The 23,085-nt window shown below is 35.6% G+C and overlaps 1 protein-coding gene across 5 annotated transcripts in view; it reads right to left on the bottom strand.

Annotated features, from left to right (window-relative positions):
• ETV1 (ETS variant 1) overlaps positions 1–23,085 on the bottom strand; it is a 100,322-nt gene that overhangs the window by 11,317 nt on the left and 65,920 nt on the right. For 4 of the 5 annotated variants that reach the window (XM_025379506.1, XM_025379508.1, XM_025379510.1 and 1 more), the window contains 4 exons: positions 9,715–9,782; position 9,005; positions 8,136–8,204; positions 4,917–5,086 (listed from right to left, as the gene is read on the bottom strand). In XM_025379506.1, the coding sequence (XP_025235291.1) occupies positions 4,917–5,086; positions 8,136–8,204; position 9,005; positions 9,715–9,782 (308 nt within the window). The remainder of the gene's footprint in view (positions 1–4,916; positions 5,087–8,135; positions 8,205–9,004; positions 9,006–9,714; positions 9,783–23,085) is intronic. The other variant, XM_025379507.1, reaches the window with a different exon arrangement.

The following is a 23,085-nucleotide window of genomic DNA, read 5'->3' as shown; positions in this document are numbered from 1 at the left end:
GAGCAGCTTAGTGATCTCCTTGTAAAGGTGTTTTACTGAGGTTATGATAAGCCAAAGGAAAAAAGATACCCTGCTCAATACTATGTGAAAGAGTGAACAAGTGACAATGTGTGTAGCAGAGGAAACAGTATACAAATTAATAAACCAACTGCAAATACTTTTTATTGCCTAAAGCAGCAGCAGAATAAAACTGTGGGCAATACTAAACTGATGAATTAAGCATTCATTTAGAGAACAGTAATTGGATGCTAAAAATAAGAAGGAAGTGGAAAAGGTCACCATGTATATGAGTCCGCAAACAAAAATCTCTAAAGCAGAATGTCTACTCTGTTGTTTAGTAAAAAATCTCAGAGCTTTTTATTATGTGGCTTTGGAGGAGCAATGTATCTAAGAGTTCTTCAATAGAGTTTTTAAAAAATCCTCTCTCCTTAATGTATGTATATCCTTACCTCATCACCACCCCAGGCTAGCCAAAGCAGTATACAGAATAGTGTAGCTTGCTTTTGCTACCCCAGCTAAAGTCACTCTCTCATTAATTTCCACTTTTTATTAGTCTGAGCAGAAACTGCAGCTGCCATGCAAACCTAGGCAACCGCAAGAGGACATTATCTAATAGGGCTAGGGAGTGCCTTCATTTCCATAAAATTCCAAGTTGTTGCTATGTCACATATACTAAAATAGAATGCTTTTCAAAGAGATCATTCTGTCTCTCTTCGCTTTATTAGTAATAACCTTTCTCCAGGGCTGTTTTTTTTTTTTTTTTCTTTTAGAAATACCGATCCTAGCTATTTTCTCTCTCAGTAATTTTTATTCTGAGTGAAGACATAAAGTACTTTAATGACATGCATCAGTATGCTTTTTTAAGAGTAGAGAGATGTGATGTAACAGGGACAATATCATATATCCCAGCAGATAATCACAGTGGCAGGTACATCTTAATTTTCCAAAGATAAACCTCATTTTAATGTAAATCTTCTGAGCAGTAGTGAATTGAAAAGGGATTGGGGGGCCTGGAGGGGGAGGCAATAAGAAATGAAAGCATTTTCTAAAGAATATTTCATTCAAAAACCTAACTATGGACATCAGTGAACTTTTAATAGGCATAGCAGCCGAACAACATGCAAACCTGGAGGGGATGTGAAAATAAAGTATTAGTATCTCCTTAAACAATAATTTCTGAATCCTTATTCATTCATAAATGATTATTTTCTAGAAACTCACCAGGATGCACCTAGACAATAAAATACTCGCCACAACTTTAAGACAATGTTGTGGAGGTCTCTAGGGAGAGAAATATGATTTTCAAAAATACCACAGAGTTTGATGCTTATCGTGCCGGTTCACTCTCAGCATCACGGGTATTAATGGACATTTAAAAACAATAAAATGTATTCTTAGAGTTGTTTTCGTGTGATATTCCTAGTAAAGTTTAGGTAAATGGGAGAGAGCAATATGCTTAAGAGATGCAGACAAGACACAAGTTTTAAATTAACAGCATAAATAATTCCAGACCAGGTAGACCAACCACCAACTGAGAAAGTTCATTCAGCCTTCACATATGACCCACCAATCGCCACCATATTCAATACCACTCAAAGTCAAGGCATAATTTCCAACATGGAGTGGGAAAAATGGTGGGAAAACTTCCTGTGACTTCCTTATAATACACCTTCAAATGAAAACTTAAGTTGTTAGTGAAGAGAGTAAAAAGATGATAGCACTAATGGCATTCACTCTTATTGTCAAATAAATTACATAAGACAATGTAGTAGTTCAAGCATTATTCAACTTATTTTAAAATATCATGGTCGAATATGTAACATTGAACCTGCAAACAACAATCAGGGCCTGGCTATCAGACTTCCTGGTAACTCTTCCAGCTCAACAAGCTTCAATTTCATCAACAGACTTTCATACTGAGTCTTATAGATGACTTACTATGTTAATAATTGTTTCCTGGCCAGGCAGTGTGGCTCACACCTGTAATCCTAGCACTCTGGGAGGCTGAGGTGGGCAGATCACCTGAGGTCAGGAGTTCAAGACCACCCCGGCCAATATAGTGAAACCCTGTCCCTACTAAAACTACAAAAATTAGCTGGGTGTGGTGGTGTGCACCTGAAGTCCCAGCTACTGGGGAGGCTGATGCAGGAGAGTCACTTGAACCCAGGAGGCAGACTTTGCAGTGAGCCAAGATCACACCACTGCACTCCAACCTGGGTGACAGAGTGAGATTCCATCTCAAAAACAAAAACAAAAAAAAAATTGTTTCCTGGAACAATTCCCTAGGAGTCATGACTAATCCAAAAATAACATTTCATTCTCTCAAATATCTCAGAAAAAGAGACTTTAAAGATCATGTGTTTTCTAAAGTTACCCTAAACACATTGAGCAGATAATCTGTGCAGGTCTGGAGTCTCACTCAATATCATTTTAAACTGCAAGTTGAAATATAAAGAAATGGAACCCATCAGTAATTCCAATAAGATGGCTTCAGAGACATCTTTCATGGATTGTGCTGACACAGGCACCCAATGAGCTGCTAGGCAGTAGAGGGAACAGGGTGACCACAGGTCACACAGACAAGAAATTTCACAAACCCTTTCCAAAGAAGAAATTTAAACAAGACCCTACAGTCATTGCCTGATGGAAGTAATAGCAACAGTAAGCAATGCAGCAATCAGATACGGGATGTTTCATTTTGAACAAAAGCCTTAGGAGACATTCAGTGCTTATTGCACAATTCCCATTGAGTTAGTTATTATTTGGAAATGCTCTACTGACTCTGAATTATCCAGCCTCTTTTTAACTTTATAAGGCTGCTACAGAAAAGTTGTCTAAATGTCAGTCTGTTGTATGGAACAGATGTAATTCTACTTCTTCCCTCCATTTAAAAATCACAATAACTCAGAATTTGATGAAACTTAATGGTCATCTGGTCAAATCTCCTACTTATTCAAATCTGAACATCATAAAAGTCAACAGTTGCTACATAAAAAGCTTAATCATTTGCAAAATAATTTTTCTTCTTCTGAGTGGATCAAGAAATACTGGCATAATTCAGTTATGTTCCCTATCTTAACAAATATATGGCAAGAACAACAAAAACAACAAAAACCTCTGCTCAGTTTATTTTAATCACAGGTGGAGGGAAATAACTGTTTAACTGATACAAATCCCTGTTGAATGTGCTCAGTTCCAGCATGAACCAACTCTTGCAGTGATTATTAACATCTTCCATGAGGTGAAGAGCACACACTCCCATCATGAGCAAGGGTTTTCAAATTACTTTGTTAAATGCTTCTAGTCTCAATTTGTTAGTGCTTAACATTTTTGTGGTTCTTTCACTTACATCATTTAAGTATATCTATGAGAAACTAATCTTCTTTGACAGCTAAGTTAATTTTAAACACACTACAGCATTCAAACACCCAAACATCATCCTAGATAATGAGAATTTTCAAATACTGACATTGAGTCTTCTGTGTGTGCGTGCTTGATGTGGGGCAAGGGAGATACCGCAAAACTAACCCTCAAGTGTTACTAAAGTATTGCTAGGAGATTTAACTGAAGGAGACTTAAGTGTTCTAACCAGTGCCTTTTATTTCATACTTTCAGTACATTCTTGAGTCAGATAATCTCTTAAATTTTAATATGTTATGTAACTTTATCTTCTGGACATCAAATTAGGGCATATTATCTGATTATAACTGAATACATGGTTTAATAAAGGCAGAAAATTCAAGATGGACGGACCCAGTAGTCAAGGGTGTGGAGGTTCACTGTATATGAAAATCACTTTGGGTTCAAACATTTTTTTAAACTAACTGAATTTTTCAATATTACTGAGGTGTTTAGATTCAATACCTAATATAATCAGTCAGGGGTATGCTAGCTAAAATTTTCCATTGCTTTTTTGGCTGATATAAACTAAAGTTAATTATAATAGTAGCAGAGAAAGTATCTTTAGTAATGAAGACACAACAACTTGATATTAACTTTACCTTTCCATCAGAAGTCCAAAATGCTATTGATGAATTATGCTACAGGAACAATAGCAGCCTTAAGCCTAAAGCTAGTTCTAGGAAGAGTAAAAACTGAACTGAGAAATTCTTCATGGAAATACTACATTTTTACATGGGGAGTGGGAAGGAGGGGACAATTGAAGTTAGTTGAAGGTGTCTTCCATTTGTCCGTACAGTATTATCTCTGTCCAGGCTCTTCTTATTTTAGTCATTTCCTATGTGCTATGGCAACATTTTAAACTTCATTCCACCCTTCCAAAGGAGTATGCCAGTCCAGCTGACTTGGAACAAGTGTCACTAACAAAGGAAAATGTTTCTACCAAGCCTGTGTCTTGTAAGAGACACTTAAGGGCTGAGAATTTTCCACTGTTGCCCTTGCATCCCTTTATCCGTCACAGCTGTTTTTCCTCCATCTTCTTTTGAACATAACTTTGGCCTCTAAATGCTCCTCTCCAACCCTCATGACAAAATCCAGGTTGTCCAAATAATGATTGCTAATTTGAAAGAATCATTTGCCCATCCCCCAACCAGCTGACTTTTGCAGACATCGTTTCTCTCCCCTAAGGACCATAAAACCTCCTGCCTCTTTTCTCTAATTCAGATGCTCTTTGAGAAACCCTGAAGCCAGACATTCTTAAATAAAGGTGCAAAGGATGCTCTGGTTAATTTTCTCCAACATCAATTTTGTAGGATTGTATTCAACTGGAAGGAACATGCAATATATTGGTGATTTTAAAAGTAGACATGTTTTATCTTTGCATGCTTTTTAATTCAGAAAGTTTCCCTAAAGTCTTAAAATGATTAAGAATACATTTTTGGTATATTAATCAAATATGTCAGTTTCTTTACGTTATAACATGCCTGAGTGCCCTAATTAAAATCTATTAAACTAACCTCTTCAGGCTCAATCAGTTTAAATTCCATGCCTCGACCAGTCCAGGCAATAAAATGAGAATTTGAAGGGTCATCCAGAAGAGCTACCAAAAACTGCCAGAGCTGAAGTGATCCTCGCCGTTGGTATGTGGGTCCTTCCCGATACATTCCTGGCTCTTGTTTGATGTCTCCTAAATTAAAACATTTTTAAGTTTCTGTTATTAGCAATATTATGCTATTTTACATAAAATTCACCTTAAATCAATCACTAATATGGTTAAACCACAATCAACCACTTTATAGGTTTTCATGATATATATTGTTACCATTGAAAAGGAATTTAAAATGGTTAAATGGTTGAATATAAACGAGCAAGCTGTACAAACTTACAGATAACTATATATAACACAGGTGCAGAATAAATCCTGTGTCAATATGAATGACACACATCATTTACTTACAAACATATTGTGGAACTATCTTTTTTTAAAATTGATCTCTTTAAAAACCATCGTATCTAATCAGACTTCTTTGCTTTTATTGTTAATGCTATTATCCACTACTCTAAGCAACACTGAAGAGGGAATAATCAATCTTAAGCTCTGGACATTTTATTCATACAAATTAAATTCTGCAAACTATAATTTATAAATAACTTATTGACCGGCTCATGACAAACTATTGAAAATTTTAATGCAAATATTTCAAAGCAAATTTAATAGTATCCTAAACTGAGTTAAGTAATCTTCACTTTACACAAATAAGGAAAATCTTATGGGTAATTCAGGGCATACTGCATTATCATATTACTATTACTACCCTTCCTTCACCGCATCATATACTTTCCTATTAAAGCTACTACTTTTTCAACTGGTAACAGAAATTCTCTCTCATTTTTCTTTATCTCTTGTTTGTTCTTCACTCACTTGAATTTAACTTGCTATTTTTTTTTTCTAAAAGTCCAATTTAAAAATGCATGCATGAGAGATTTCTGTAAGTATGTATTTTTAAGCACAAAAAGTTTGTGTTACATTTATTTGATATTCATATCTAATGTAAAAATCTGTTAAATAGAGCACAGCAATAAAGGTGTTCGTGTTGCAATGCTTCTGGTATAAATCTGGTCAGTTATATTAATTTTACAAAAAAAATACAAAGTTTTATGATTTCTGATTATTTACTTCTATCTGCAGCCACATGTCTCAAAAATATGTGGAACTGCTCACATTGGGGATTGAGTGTCTAGGGCCCTGCAAGTGTATCAGTGTTAATGCATAAATTACTCTTCTCCACTAAGAAACAATTCAGACGCAATATATCTAAGCCTATGTAGTCATACTAAGTGTGAATTATAAAATACACCAAATTGCACACTTTCTAAAACTTACCTATGGTCAATAGAGAGACATATACCTCTTAAAATAATTATAGAAAGGGCAACATTTGAAAAACCTAAACCAAAATATAAAATGTGTGAGTCAATAGCTGCTAAAATCATTATGTTGTTTTGTTCTTAACATGATAATATAGAAGTGTATCTTCACATTGATTTCAATGACAGTTTTATTTATCTCAGTTTTTCCTTCTGAGATTTACAATTTTTGTTTTATGGGGGAGTAACTAAGCAATTATGCAGATAGAGTGAAACACTGTTAAATTTTATAGTCTCTATATTGCTTCTGCCTATAAATGTGACTGATCACACTGACCATGCACAGTGAAAAAATAACCCCCTCATTTTTCTTTCTTCTTGTTCTACATCACTTATAAAATACAAGACAAATACTATCTTCCAAAAAATGTTTTATTAGTATAAAATTTAAGAGTATTTAAAAGTCGAAGGGAATAAAAAATCAAGGCAGCTAGTTCCCTAAATATTAGTGTGACTTTGGCCTGTCAGATTATATTGTAATTCTATCCATAATTTTGAGATATTTTTCTTCCTTATATGCCCTTACTAATTTTCAAGATCTCTGAAAACATGAAGCTCACCAAACACGAAAGAAACTAACGAAGGTCATTCCAAGAGTAAGAGGCTTTATACTTTGTCTCAAGAGAAAAAACTGTATTTTAAGAATTCTGATGGTCTGCTAATGTTGCTGAATAGTACAGTTCACCCCTCTGAAACACAAAGCTTAAAAGCTAACATCTATTGTAGAATAAAACCAAAAATGTGATTCCTATAGGTTGTTTTTTTTTTTTTTTCCTTGAATGCATTTAGAAACTTAAAGCGTGGATAAAGAAGCAGATCTTCCCTAGACTTACCAGCCCTTCTGAGAAGGGTAAGGGCAGCAGAAAGCTTGGGAACATAGGGTAGTCTTCCAGCAACTAATTAGAAATTGAAAAGCAATCTGACCATGTACTTTGCTGTTTAAATAATGACAGTTTAAAACTTCAGAGAGCGCCCAAGTCGTTAGAGCCAAGATCCCCAAAGTTTGTGTAATCAGCTAATCAGAGGGCCCCTGCTTATTTCCTGTCAAACAATCAAAGCAGGAAATATGAAGACCACTCTGAAGATCCACTAAACCAATTAACTGTTTACTTTTAACCCAAGCTTCCTCAAGATGCCAACTTTTGTCACCTTTGTCAAAAAAAAAAAAAAAATCAATTTAGTTTGACACCCTTTTCTAACATCTGAGACCTTTGCATTTCAATAGCAAGTGATATTAAAAAGGTAATGCTTTCCTAACTCCCTTTTAAGCAATTACAAAGTCATGCTACATTAGTAACATACATATTCCCCAGGAAAAAAAAAAAAGAGGGACTAACAATCACTAACTAAATGGGCAGTTATGTTGTTCCTGTGTTCCATAATGCATCTTTTCATGAACAATAAAAGAAGAGAGGTTGCATTAGTCATCAGTACATCCACAGTAGCACGTTTTCTGCTCTGCTTTGCTAATTACAGGATCAGCTTTCAATAAATCTCGAATAACAAGCTGCATGTGCTCAGCAGGGCAATGGAAAGCCCCCTCTTACTCTACACAAAGCTCAGCAAGAATGATGCTCTTTGGTTATTTCTCCAAAAGGGAACTCTCCCGTAATACAAAAGAAACGGCTTCTTACTGGGGCAAGGAAAGAGATAAATTGTAATAGGTCAACTTTAGCTAAAATTAAGTGCATGATGAATTATGTGCATAGAAATCTTTAAGTAGGGATGTCCACTGTTTTCAGAAGAAGTGAAGGTAATCACTCCATCTTTAAAAAAAATCAAAACTTGAAGCAAAGTGTAAAACCTACCATCGAATTTTTCTGGGACAACGCAGGTGTCATCATAAAACTGCCTGGGACCCTTTTCGAACATACAGCCTGTGGATGAAAAAGGGATACATTTATTCATGACAGAAATGAAGCCCACAAACACCTAAAATATAACCATTTAAAATAAAAATTGTGATCGAAAATGACTCTGCCACCACCTTTCAGTTCCTTGACTCTGGACACACATTTTAACCTCTGTGCCTCAGTTTTGTCTTCTACTAAATGGGATGACAGTAACACCGCCTACCATGTTATAGGGCTGCTGTAGTTTAGAGTGATGCCTAGTACACAGTGAAATATAAAAGTTAGTTATTTATATTGCTAACTCAAGCCAGAGCTCACCTAAACATTGGCAAGGATTTATCATGCATTGTCTCCTTTTTCAGATTCATCTAAATTTTATTGTTCAATGAAAAAGTGAAAAGCAAGGTGAATTACTGGTATTCACATTATATTATTAGTCTGATGCTCTGAGACAGATTTATTTTATCCCCTTACTCTCTTGTAAAATATTTAGGTGGGTTAACCTTCCTGTACTCAATTAGCAAGATAAGAGGAAAGAAAAGTTTCCTTTCTTTTTTCTGTAACATAATTCCACAGAAAAAAATGCAAAATAAACAAACAGCTTTTCATAATAATTTCTTCTCTCAAATATCCTTCACTGTGAACTTTCGTTGTTGCTATCTGTAATTACCAGGAATAAATTTCATAGAGTTTACTTTTATGTCTCAAATTTATTAGTCTTTATGGTGGGTATATAATACTAACAAACAGAAGCAACGATAATTACATTGCATTTGTACAAAACTTTTAATTTCAGATATTTTACATTTACCATCTCATACTACCCTTTAAAATTCTACTAATATCATTTATACAAATAACCAATAGTAGACCTAGCCTAAAAGGATGCATCCAAGTCAATCTACTAAAAAGATGTAGAGTGTTTAGGTTAGGAACCATGCACATATTTCAGAAATCCTTTACTGAGGATTATATCCAGACAAAATCATTTTTACCATTACTTTTTAAGTATCAAAGTCCTTTAGAGGCAAAGTTTTCCTACCACGGTTATCACAAGCCTGTCTATGAGAAAACTCCTTCCCTAGGCCTCCTATCAGAAATCTCATTCATATAAATTATTTGTCCAAAAATATAAAATCCAGAACATTTAAAGGTGAAAATCTTTAAATCGATGGTATTTTACTCCAAAACTATGACTAGCTCTGTAAAAGCAAAACCAAATATTCCTCTAAGATACATTTCAGTAGTAGTAAAGGGGGCTAATCTATAAAGCATATGTTCTATTTTAAAAGGATGTGATTGTTGGCAAAAAAGAACACAGAAATCCACTTTTCAGTTGTTTCTATGCATACGACTCATGTTAACAACCCAATACAAGATAGCACTACTTGAAACATCTTCTTTTTACTTTGGAAATAGTCTTAAAACAACTGCTTAGGGAACGTAAATGATTTTTCCCAAATAATATAATATTTGGGATGTCTGATTATTCTGAATGGTATTTACACGGAATTTCAATGGTGGATAACTTAACTTCTGTTCTGCTGGGATGAGCCAGGAAGCCTTCTTGCCTCATATAAATGGAGTGGCAGCTAGGCACTTCTGAAAGAGGAAACAACATTGGTCAAAAAGAGTCTGGAGCTGAAACGCTGCGGTTATCAATGGACAGGGTGCAGACAGAAAAGTTACAGAAACGGACACAGGTTCCCATGTGGCGAACATGTCAACATATAATCAACATTTCACGCAGGGCCCACACATGAAATGAAAGAATGAAGAGTATATATCTTGGTGAATGTTGATTCTCTTGAACAGGAAGGTGAATTCAAAGTTTTACTCAAATAAACCTTGCTAAAGACCAGCTCAAACAGCAACCCACATGAATGTGATGGTGTCCTTGAAACAGGGTCACAAGTTTTAAATATGTCCCAGGACATTTAGCAAATAAATTTGCATAATCCCGTAGCATTCTATGAATATAGCAACATTTGAAATATTTAGAAGCTTGCAAGTTGAAAATACTGTAAAATGTATTATCAAAAGTTTTATTATGCTATTATACTATGCCTTCTTTATATGAAGTATTACGATGCATATAATTCTGACCATATAAAAAACAGAGTTAACACTGTTTCCTGATATCTGCATTTATAATAGGGTTGCAGTATAGTTAATCTTTCAGGTTACCAAATAGTTAGCAATCCATTTTAGCCCAGCTTCTTAACCAATGGTACTTCAAATTAATTTTTAATGCTATTTTGATTTATTCCCAGACATAAGGTCCCTTAAAGCAGCTGGGGCTGGAAGGGACAGTGTTAATAACTCTGCCATCAGCTCAGCAGCTGCTTTGAGGCAAGAATTTTGTTGAACCAATGTTGACACCCTGCCACAAAATACTTTTATTGACTGCTGCACACCTGGATTGCGGCTATACAAACAGCTGGCTGACTCTGGAGGCAGCTAGAGGAAAACAGATAGGCTAAACTCTATTACATATAAGTGTGACTAAATGCAGTCTTTCCTTCCCAGAGTGGGAGAAAAGGAGAAAGGAAATGCAAACGTTTCTGAGAAATTCACTATTTAATGTCAAAGAACACCTTTTAAAGGTGTTTTAACATATTACAAAATTAGCATAATCCTGGAAAACTAGATATTTGACATCAAACTTGAGATCTGATGGATAATTTCACTCATACCTTCCTTATTCAAATGGCTGATTTGTTTGTTGCTATATTTACTTCATAATATTCTCAATAAATTCAAATTGATGATATTTAAGATATACTGACTTATAATTCATAATAAATTAATAACTTATATGATGAGGCTAATGCCGGAATCTCCATTACACTTCCAAAGGCCCAACTTGTGAACTAAATTCTCAAAAAAAGCAATGGATGGCAATTTGGAAATATATGGAATATGATTGTGTTTTTGCCAATTCCTATGACTATTTATACTCTAGTGTAAATAAAGTTAACATCTACCTCTTAAAATGGACAGGCTTGGCTAGCATTGTTTAAATCTGGTCTATACTTAAAATTGGTGTCCTTTATACAGTCCAGAGAAGCCTGAAAAAATATGGCTAAGAAGAGATTATCCCCATAAAGTAAGTAAAGTCATGTTATCCTTAAGTGATATCAGTTAATTTATGACTATCAGAGTGGGTCAGACTCTAATCAAATTGTAGAAACATTTCCAAAGTGATTATTCAATCAAATGACTAACATGGTTAATTAGGAGCCATAAACATTGCTCTGAAGTTCATCAAAGTAATGACTCGCCCTGAAAAATTACTGTTAATTAAATTGCCTGCTGCTTTCATTTCTACCTTATCTAATAAAAAATCCAACCAATGAAGTTTGGCATTACATTTTAACTTTTGTTAAATGCTTGACTATGATCCAAACTAACTAAGCGGCGACTTCAAAGGCAAATGTTTTGTGGCAGAGAAAGGAGGCATTTCATACGCATTCACTTCTGTTTCTTCACGAATAAAATGTACAAAGGTCAACAACCGTAACAAGCTGCAGTTTAACCCATGCAAAAATATTAAGATGACTGCATATTCACACTCTCCTATTATGCATCCACACATTATAGTTTAAGGATCATTAGTACACGTACAGCACAATGGTTATAAACATGCACCTTGTCATCTGATAGAATTGATTTTGAATCTCAGTTGTGATATTGTACGGGAGTATGACATTTTGTTGTTAACATCTCTAACTTCCAACTTCCTCATCTGTAAAATGGGAATAATAATAATAATGACATCCTGAAAAGGGTTGTTGGGAGGACCATATGGAGTAAGTTATGTGCAACATTTTGCACAGTATCTGCACACTGTAAGAATTCACCATAAGGGACTTATTATTAATAACAGACTCTATTTTTAAGTGATCCTCACAAGTATTTAAACTTAGTACTTTAACCACAGTACTTAAAACTAGAAATAATTATATATCTAAATAAGTTACATTTGTTATCTTACTTTATTGTTCTTAAATTATGTGAGATGAGTGTTTTGTCGATTATTAGTGTACTTATTCTGGATATTTTTCACAAATCTATTAATCTATGATATTTAAAATACAATAACAATAAAATACAATATAAACTTACAAGGTTTAAGCCAGACTCTCCAGTAGATGCTTTAACTATTTGGGGGTACCTCGTTTTTTTTCGTTTTTTGAGACGGAGTCTCGCTCTGTCGCCCAGGCTAGATACAGTGGTGCAATCTTGGCTCACTGCAAGCTCTGTCTCCTGGCTCACGTCATTCTCCTGCCTCAGCCTCCCGAGTAGCTGCGACTACAGGTGTCCGCCACCATACCCGGCTAATTTTTGTATTTTTAGTACAGACGGCATTTCACCATGTTGACCAGACTGGTCTCGAACTCCTGACCTCAGGTGATCCACCTGCCTTGGCCTCCCAAAGTGCTGGGATTACAGGCGTGAGCCACTGCACCTGGCCAGGGGTACCTCTTTTGAGCTTCTTTTTTACAGTATTACCCCCTCATGTTAGCTCCTAAAGCACTCTGGCTTTAAAAGTTTTAAATTAAATCTAAAAATTAAATTATGTAAATTTAATTTAGGACAAAGAATTTTATTTGTTTCAAAACTTGTGGATCAAAGAGCTCTATGACATATTAGTACTGGCCAAATCAGCTTACAGAAATTAAACTGCCTATAATTTGTTACAGATGAGTTCATGGTGATGAAAGCTGATCTAATATGCTGCAAAAATTCAAAGCAACAAAGCGCTGTTGTCATTTTAAAGCACTAATCAATGTAGTGGAAGTTAAGAAGAATAATAAACTAACACCCAAAACTATCTAATTTGATTAGTCTTCACGTTTAGCAACACTAGTAAAGTTCTCTTCAAATTAAAATGCTCAGACAAGAAACTAAAAAAAAAAAAAAAATAGTTACCTTCTTCTCTGTCTCTTGATTTGCATTTTCAGGCTATGCTGGGAAACACAATATTGATTTGGGAAGCTTTACCAAAGGTTTGACCACAAAGTGCAGTTTTGAATTTGCACATTTAAAATTGCTAGGCACTCCCTGATTTGCATATTTACTGCCTCTAGGGCAGAATGGAAGTTCTCCTTTAGGGCAGAGTTTGCTTAAAATTTCAAGGAGCTACATCAGGCCAGAGCAAAGAGAAACGATTTGCCCCAATTGTCTGAGATATCTGTACAGAAGTGGCTGAAATTGCTCTGTTATCAAATAGTGTGTAAATCTGGAATTATAACATATTATAACCTCTAAGTAAGGGAGAAAAACAAGTCTCTTTCATTTGATGCTTTTGGTTAAATTCCTCTAGCAATAAGGGGTGTATAACTTAATTAAGCATCCGAATCTCTTAGAGTAAATGAGAAATCTCAGTAAAATATAAATAGGTTTGATGTTGTATTTTAATGTGGTTTTGCTTTCCTACAAGTAAATAGTGCAAAGTTGGATTGATTATACACTTGACTAACTCCTTGTGGAAGTGATAATACAAAATCAAGTCCATATAAACTTGTCTATTGTATATTGATGATCTCTAAAACTTGGCACATTAAATATCCAGAGCCAAAATGTGTATGTAAACACATATCTGAAATTACATACTCAGTAAAAAATGTGTGTATCAATGCATACCTAGCAGTTTCAACTAGTTTTTCAAAAATGTTTGTCTATTATCTAAAAAATACTGAGTTGTATTAATAATTAATGTCACGGCCGGGCGCGGTGGCTCAAGCCTGTAATCCCAGCACTTTGGGAGGCCGAGGCGGGTGGATCATGAGGTCAGGAGATCGAGACTATCCTGGCTAACGTGGTGAAACCCCATCTCTACTAAAAATACAAAAAACTAGCTGGGCGTGGTGGCGGGCGCCTGTAGTCCCAGCTACTTGGGAGGCTGAGGCGGGAGAATGGCGTGAACCCGGGAGGCGGAGCTTGCAGTGAGCCGAGATCACGCCACTGCACTCCAGCCTGGGAGACACAGCGAGACTCCATCTCAAAAAAAAAAAAAAAAAATAATAATAATAATAATAATTAATGTCACCAATCTCATTCAAGAAAGATGAGCATAGTGACAGATCTTGCCAATATTTTCTCTCTTTTAAACTTAGTACTTTACTAGATCTTTTGTTTGCTTACTTCTTCTCATTTCCTGGTAAGCTCACAGTTTATGTTTAAAATCCAAAAGTTTTCAAGAGTGCATAAATAACCTGAGTTTTATGCAGATGTGTTTAAATGCAAAGGCATCACATATATGCCATACTTTTAGCCTGTTTTTCCAATTGTCACATCTCAAATTGAGTGTAGTCAATTGAGAAAACTTATTTCATAAAGTTTCCTAGAATGAATGATAATGGAAATACATTTTTATACCACTTTTACCATATAACCACTATATTATAGAACAAGTCTAAAAGTAATTATCTCCCAAAATAAGGACATATATATCTGAATTCATGTGGGAATTAGACAAAAAAGTCGTTTTATGAGACCTAGTTGCTGTTTATTGGGAAGTTCAATGTGAACATAACATCTTAGTTACTAAACCTGATGTGAATGCAACATCTTAGTTACTGAACTGGATGTGAATATAACATCTTAGTTACTGAACTTCACATGAATGTAACATCTTAGTTACTGAACCTCATGTGAAGAAGGCAGCAAAGCCGGAGAAATCCTGACAAGAGAGTGATGAATTTAGTATTACCTCACTCACACTTAGATGGGATCTTTCTCTTTAGGGTTTTAAGTAAACTGTGAATATAAATAATGTAAAATCTGCAGAGATATTTACTTCCCCATAGATCAGATGTACTGAATCTACTATTGATTGACTGAGTATAGGGGGAGAACTATGTTATGGTTTTAATACGCTTGTAATAGCATTTGCAAAATCTTAAAAAAAGAGAGAAAAGTAGGGGCCAGACGCACTGGCTCAGGTCTGTATTCCTAGCACTTTGGGAGGCCGAGGTGGGCAGATCGCCTGAGGTCAGGGGTTGGAGACTAGCATGGCCACCATGGCGAAACCCCGTCTCTACTAAAAATACAAAATTTAGCCGGGCACGGTGGCACGTGCCAGTAATCCCAGCTATTTGGGAGGCTGAGGCAGGAGAATCGCTTGAACCCAGGAGGTGGAGGTTTCAGTGAGCCAAAATCGCACCACTGCACTCTAGCCTGGGTGACAGAGTGAGACTCCATCTCAAAAAAAGAGTAGGCTGGGCACAGTAGCTCACACCTGTAATCCTGGCACTTTAGAAGGCCAAGGTGGGAGCACTGATTGAGCCCAGGAGTTCAAGACCAGCCTGCGCAATATGGTGAAACCCTATCTCTACCAAAAATATTTAAAAAGTTAGCTGCGTGTGGTGGCACGCACCTGTAGTCCCAGCTACTCAGGAGGCTAAGATGGGAGGATGGTTTGAGCACAGGAGGCAGAGGTTGCAGTGAGCCCAGATCATACTACTGCACTCCAACCTAGGCAACAGAGCCAGACCTTGTCAAAAAAAAAAAAAAAAAAAAAAAAAAGTAGAAGTAAAGTAAATAAAGAAAAAGTAAAAGTAAAATAAGTAAATAATGCAGTTATCGCAGTTATCTGAATTTAAGTGCTTTTGAAAATTTAAGGCTACATGGCAAAAAATAACAGTATAGAATTTTATCTACACAATTAAAATCTTCTCTTGTAAGCACCTAGGGTTTTCTTTTGGATAGTACCCCTCACAAATAATGACCAGATCCAAACAACATTAGATTTTATGATCTACTAGGCTTACACTATTACAAGTTTTACAAGCCTGTGATAGTCTTATTAAGCTGAAATTTTAAAATAAAGTTGAAGTGATAGAAAACATAGGCACAATTGTAACTTTGAGTATTTATTTATTTGTTTATTTATTTTGAGACAGAGTTTCACTCTTGTTGCCCAGGCTGGAGTGTAATGCTGCGATCTCAGCTCACTACAACCTCTGCCTCCCAGGTTCAAGTGATTCTCCTGCCTCAGCCTCCCTAGTGGCTGGGATAACAGGCATGCACGACCTTGCCCGGCTAATTTTGTATTTTTAGTAGAGACAGGGTTTCACTATCTTAGTCGGGCTGGTTTTGAACTCCTGACCTCAAGTGATCCACCCGCCTCAGCCTCCCAAAATGCTGGGATTACAGGCGTGAGCCACCGCGCCTGACCCACTTAGAGTATTTATTTCATACTACCAAACACTGACAATTAACAGAGGTTTAAAAGAAAATATGATACAGTATGCCATTAGCTGCCAAAATGGGCCACACAAAATTCTGAAGAGATAGTGGTTTTAATGTGGAATTTCAATGCCAAATTTCTCTCTTGCTGGAATCTACATGATTTGAAAAAAAACATACCACGAACAGCATTGTCCTCTTGTTTTCATCTCTCCTTGGATCACCAAAATATTCAGAAAACGTTTTCTATTTGCTTTGAATATGAATAATACTAGTAAGAAGTTCAGCAAGACTGTTTCCCTATGTCAGAAGCAGTGTAACACTACAGTATCTTGCTGGACTAGCACAATATGATTGTTTTAAGAGTATCGTCTCTCTTATTTTATATATCCTCTAGCCCCAAATATTGTACTTTTAATTGTTAGAAATAATAATGGCATCTTAATAAAGGACTAGCAGTCTTTGAAGAAGTATCTAGTCAAAATAAAATCACGTCAACGGAAATCCTTTATTATTGCCTGCACCCCATTACATGCTAGAAACTGTATCTGTAACTTTATGAACATAACCATATTTAACCCTTACAAAAATACTGAGAGATGAGAGTTATTTGCCCTTTTATAAATGAGGAAACTGGAGGCAAAAGGGGTTACAAAACATGCTCAATATGACACAAATCGTAAATGGATGTCAGGCCCAGGGTTTAGTTTAATATTTCCAGTGTCATACTACGTGAGTGGTTTTAGTTTTTAATACTAAGAAAAACAGATGAAGCAGTGAACTGTACAGACCCACACACTAAAAAAAAAAAAAAAAAAAAAAAAAAAAAAAATTACCAGAATGGAGAGTTCAAAAACACTTTTAAAGAGAATAGTTAAATGAATCGCAATAACACATGCTTGTTGTTCTTTTGGTTTTGTGTTTTTGATACTTTTCATATTTATCTTTGAATTACTCTCCTGTAAAATTTTCCAGACTGTTAGAAACAACTAAATAGAAACCACACACACACACACACACACACACACACACACACATGAATAACTATCTATTTAATCTGATAAAAACTCCTTGAAAATTTTTTCAAGTTGTTCATATCCTAGTTGAAAATGTTTTATGAAATAAAATGTGTCTTTTCCTCAAAGCTATTAGTTAACTCACTTAAATATAGAAATCACGTAAGTGTAAAAATTCTACAACTATATTTGAAAGCTAAAATCATACACTTAGTTATGTAAACACTTTAAAAAATGTTAGATGTTCTTCTTTTGTTCACATTCATGAAACAGACAAAAACACACAAAGACACACACACACACAGAGAGAGAGAGAGAGAGAGAGAGAGACATCCAAACATGTATCTTTAAACTCATTTAATTTCAAATCTCAGTTCCACTTAGAAAAACAGTTGTATGTTCACTTTACCCACTTGAAATAAGCAATTCTGGGCCTAAATATCCTGGTTGTTTTATTAAAAAAGAAACGAAAAGTCCCACACTATAAAAGCACACTCCACCCCCTTTTAATTGCCTTTTTCCAAGCTAGTACAACTCACAAGCAGATTATCCATCCCTTCCCCCTTTCCTGCCTGTAAAATCCAAGTTAGACAAACACTGTGAGGCTGAAATGACATATTTGAATGGAATTCAGACCCACCAGTTCCTGTTTATGTTTCTGATTTGAGAATGTTGTCTTCTCATTCACTATACATTAGGAACACTGCAAGGCCATAAATAGTGTCAGGTTACTTGCAAGCAGGACCAATGAGCATTAATCATTACTTCCAGTCAACTGGCAAAAGCAGCAGCTGATGGAACACTACACCCTTCAGCTCTGTATAAATGGACATTCCAGAGAGAGAGAGAGAGAGAGAGAAAGAGAGGGTGAGTGTGGATGTGTGTGTGTGTGTGTGTGTGTGTGTGTGTGTGTCCTTTCAGTCTCCATTTTATGAATGAAACTCCAGGCTCTATAGCGTCCATTCATGTAAGAGAAATGCTTACAGGGCTCTGCCCCTAGGGATCAATCAGTCATGGGTAAAACTGGTATGATTGGTTTAAGACAGCCTTCAGCCTTCCATTACTGACTTAAAATGCAGTCCCTGTCCATTTGGCCTGTGTTAATGCATAAAGAGTAAATCCAGACTGTACTCTCAATTCTCAAATCAAATCACTAGAGCCAATGCCACTTACTGTAACTGTAGATTTAGAGCATATTTAAGGATTTCTTATAAAAACTGATATAGTGGGCCAGAGTACTGGTTTGGGAGATTTGCTATTTTAACTACAAAAGGAATGAGGAAAACTTATATGAGACATGCTAAGCAATAAAAGGCAAAGTCAAATTGTGAGGCCAATCTATGACCTCTATTATAATAACAAAATCAATTAGGAAGACATCACTGTCACTTTTCACAATTAAAGCACCTAAAAATCAGAGATTAAGTGATCTACTAGTCCACAAATCACTGGCTGAGTAAAAGAAAATTATCTTTGGATATTGAGAAAGAGCTAGGATGTTAACATTTTCTGAAAGTTCAATAGCTCATTCTTTAAAGTTCCCAAGTGATCCTACACTTGCATTTCTTTAAGCAATAGTTTCAGAGTTAGGAGGGAAAAAATGAGTGGCCATGTTTCAGGAGAAAATGTAGCCATAAGCAAATGATGTTTTGTAATGGAATAAGGCCACGGTTTGGCCTTTGGAAGTGTTACATATCAAGTACAAAAGGCCAAAGTTCATGGAATCATAATCATTGCTGCACTGGAAATTACTGAAGATGGTAATATTTAAAAATATCCAGAGTTTTTAGTGGGAGGAAGCAATATATGAGTAATTATGGAAATGGAAATACTTTATGAAGAGTCAGTCCTATCCTGAATAGTGTTAAATATGGAATGGGTTTTATCAGTCATTTGTAATTTGATCCTTGACTCCAAAGGGGAAAAAAATCACTTTTTTCTTTCAGTGACCTGAAGCCATGTGAGAAAAAAGTTGCAGTAAACAGTCCCTGTGTGTATCTCTAAACCACTGATCAACAGATCCTTACCATGCCTACAGAAAAGGAAGAGGATAAACATAAAAATTGCCCAGTCTTTGGTTTTAAACCTGGGAAGGATTATTTATTATGGCATTATGACAAATATTTAACCTCCAATTTCTAATATCTGATAAATAAAGTCATACAGAATAAATAAATTTATGGCCATATGTTATAGCTCAAAACTAAAATACTTAACATAGGCAGGTGGGAAATGAACCCACCATTCAGAAAAAATATGGGACAGAGGAAAACCACTAAAGAGTGAATGTATACCGAATTATTAATTTTTTGTTAACTTTTTTTCCAGGGCTTTAAAAATATTCAATATTTTCTAAGGAATTACTCCTTAAGGTGGTTCAAAAATATGCAAATAAAAATGACAAACAAGATGAATATTTTCAAATGTAATATTTCATATTTAAAATAATTGTAATATGTTGCCTAACTTATATTATTCAATGTATTTAAAGTCTGATCAATGTAATACATGAATTACAATTTTATAATTATTAGGATATAAAACTCGTAATAGATTGATTTGAGAAGTATATGCATTATCTATATTAAACTAATTTGTTTAGGTGTTCAGAATTCTAGATATTGTGGTTTTTATAATTCTAGGCCTTCTCCTATAACTATAAAAGAGGGAGGCGGGCCTTGAGACTGTTAGGTGGTTGCTGAGAAGAGAAGAAGGCACACATTCATAATAACTTGGTGACTCTTCCATACTTTCAAAGGGAATATGAATGGAAAAATACTATCCTACTTCCTTTCCTCCTTAGCTGCCTAATTAGAATCCCAGCAATAATACAATTTTAAAAAAATAACTAAGATAAAATAATTTCTTCAATGTGAAAACACTGAATAGTAAGTGACACTGGAATGTTCAAACAGTGGTGGTATGTGCCTGTAATCCCAACCACGGTGAGGCTAAGGAGGGAGAATTGCTTGAGGCCAAGAGTTAGCAACTTACCTGGGTAAGACAGTGAGACCCCACCTCTTTAAAAAACATCAGCCAAAACAAAACAAGACACACACACATAGAATGTTCAAGAGGGATAAATTATTGATCATGGGTTTTTCATTTTTGAAATGATGAAGCCTGCTAGTTTATGGCAAACCTTGGATATTCAAACTAAATATCAGTTACCTTTATTTCTACTCCCTGTGTTCCATCTGACTTTAATTAGTATCTTTCAACAGCTTTCCTTTTTGTAATCACTGTATGCTTTCTGTTTCCTGGATAATAGTTTTGGTTGTTTATGTGTGCTCCAATTGTTTAGAAAGGATGAAAGAAAAATGTATTGGAAAATATGAGGTTAGTTTCCCTAGAATACATATCTCCTCTTGTAAGTAAACAGTAATAAATTGTTTTTTAAGGTAAAATGTCCTGATGACACAATTTCTGAGATATTGCTAGACGAGTAGTAGTAATAAATGCAATAGTAATCATTTAGAAATAAATAACTGGGATATTTTAGCCCTCTGAATTTTGTTATTTTTTTCTTAGGTTTTGTGCAGGTTTAGTCAGTTGATTGAGGCTCTGACACCTCATCTCCAAACCTATAAAACACTACTCATTTATTTATATAGATGCAGAAAATAACCGTGTTGTTCTTGCTGCATTACCCAATGATTTAGTCCTACAACTTTCACTTTCAAACCATATTATAAACTCTGCAAGGGGAAGTCCAAGCAATGCTTACTACTACAGGCAGCATTAGGAATTACTTCACTACTTTTCCTACTATTTGATTAGGATGAGTATCCACCAACACAGCAAAACATAGAATAACATTTACAATATAAAAACATTCCTCTCTTGCCATTTCAGAAACCCAAGAGTATTTAAATTTCTTGATTAAAGTGCCAGCTTGGGCCTATGTGAATAGCAGATAGATTTGTCAGCTCTGACAGATGAATGTTAAACATATTCCAGTTTTAACATATTTAACATGAGGTAAATATTTTTTCAGTATTTATTTCATCATTTTTCTGCCTACACATAATTTTTCGATGTGCTAAGGACAGATAACCGTTCTCTAAATTTACAGGCTTTTCTGCTGGCTTTTGTCAAAGCCCTAATAGGGTAATAAAGAAGTATATGAGGAGCTTGAGAGGGGTTGTTGGGGTGAATAATGGATGGATTTTAAATGAAGAATGGGCCGGGCGCGATTGCTCACGCCTGTTATCCCAGCATTTTGGGAGGCTGAGGCGAGCGGATCACCTAAAGTTGGAAGTTTGCGACCAGCATGACCAATACGTAGAAACCCCGTCTCTCCTAAAAATACAAAATTAGCCGGGCATCGTGGTGGTGCACCCCTGTGATCCCAGCTACTCGGGAGGCTGAGGCAGGAGAATCGTTTGAATCCGGGAGGCGGAGGTTGCAGTGAGCTGAGATCGCGCCATTGCTCTCCAGCCTGGGTGACAAGAGCGAAATTCCGCCTCAAAAAACGTAAATAAAATAAAATAAAGAATAGAAAAAGCACCCTATTCCTCAAAACCAGCTTTCTTTACATCTGTTTGAGATCCAGTAGTCCCTCATAAGCTTACTCGTGAAAAATGGATTCAGCTGACTATGGTCTGAAAAGCACAGCTCAAGGTGAAGTGTAAGCCACTGAGCCATCAAGGGCATTAAGAAAGAAAGAGTGAGGTCCAATGAGAAGACTCAAGCTCTAAGTTCATGCAATCAAGGACTTAGAGCTTGGAAGAGTCGTTAATTAGCCACTTTTTCTTCTCATTATTTTTCAGCCTTTTTCAAAGGAGCACCTCTTTGATAATCTCAAAAGATCACAAAAGATCACTTCTTTGATAATCTCTGTTCTTAAGAATGCTCGTGGTATATTTTTTAAAAGAAAGCAGAATGCATCTTCCTCATTTATATCATTGAATTGCTATATTTTTCTACCTCACTGCAGTGAACACCTAACATTTAGAGTAAAATGCGAGCACTATTTAATGTGAAATGTGCTCCTCCCAAATTAGTGAAAGCACACCTCATATCTTCAAGCAGATGCTCTTACTGCCCTGGATCATGAAGAGCCTTCGAAAACCATACAAAAACACTCAGTATTTCCCTTTAATCTGAACAAGTATGTAGAAAGACAAATCATGAACTCTGTACTAAACTAACAATTAGAAAATCCTAATTTTAGTTTTGGCTGCTTCACAATATATCTGTGTAGCTGACGGTAAGTTACTTTAGTTGGATGAACCTCGGATATTTATCTGTAAAATTTGGGTGTGGAGAAGAAGTTTGAAGTAGGTGAACTTCAAGAGCTTTCATGATAAAAGGATTTAGAATTCTATGAAACATTTATTTGTATCAACTTCCCAATTTAAAATAGGGCGAACAACATTTGCCGCCAAAGAGTTACGTGCCTCCAAATTGAAAGAAGGCCTCATCAGTAGGGGCAGGAGTGGCCTTAAGAAATACAATTTAAAAATGCAAAAACATTTTCTTTGGCAAACATATGATGTTGAGTTCTCACCCCTACCCTCTGCTTTTATTTTCTATTCTCTCTAAGCTCAAAGTTCGCAGCATTGTCCTTCATTTTCTTATTTTAGCTATCTTCCTCTTGCCTTTGAAAGTTCTTCTTTTCCTCTCTTCATTCCCTACCATGATTAAGTTGCTCCACCACAAGGCCCAGAAGCATTGTTTAAACTAATTAG

This window comes from Theropithecus gelada, chromosome 3, assembly GCF_003255815.1.
Source record: "Theropithecus gelada isolate Dixy chromosome 3, Tgel_1.0, whole genome shotgun sequence".
In the NCBI taxonomy this organism is placed as follows: Eukaryota; Metazoa; Chordata; class Mammalia; order Primates; family Cercopithecidae; genus Theropithecus; species Theropithecus gelada.
The sequence above is the reverse complement of the archived record's forward strand: the minus strand, read 5'-3'. Positions and strand labels throughout refer to the sequence as shown.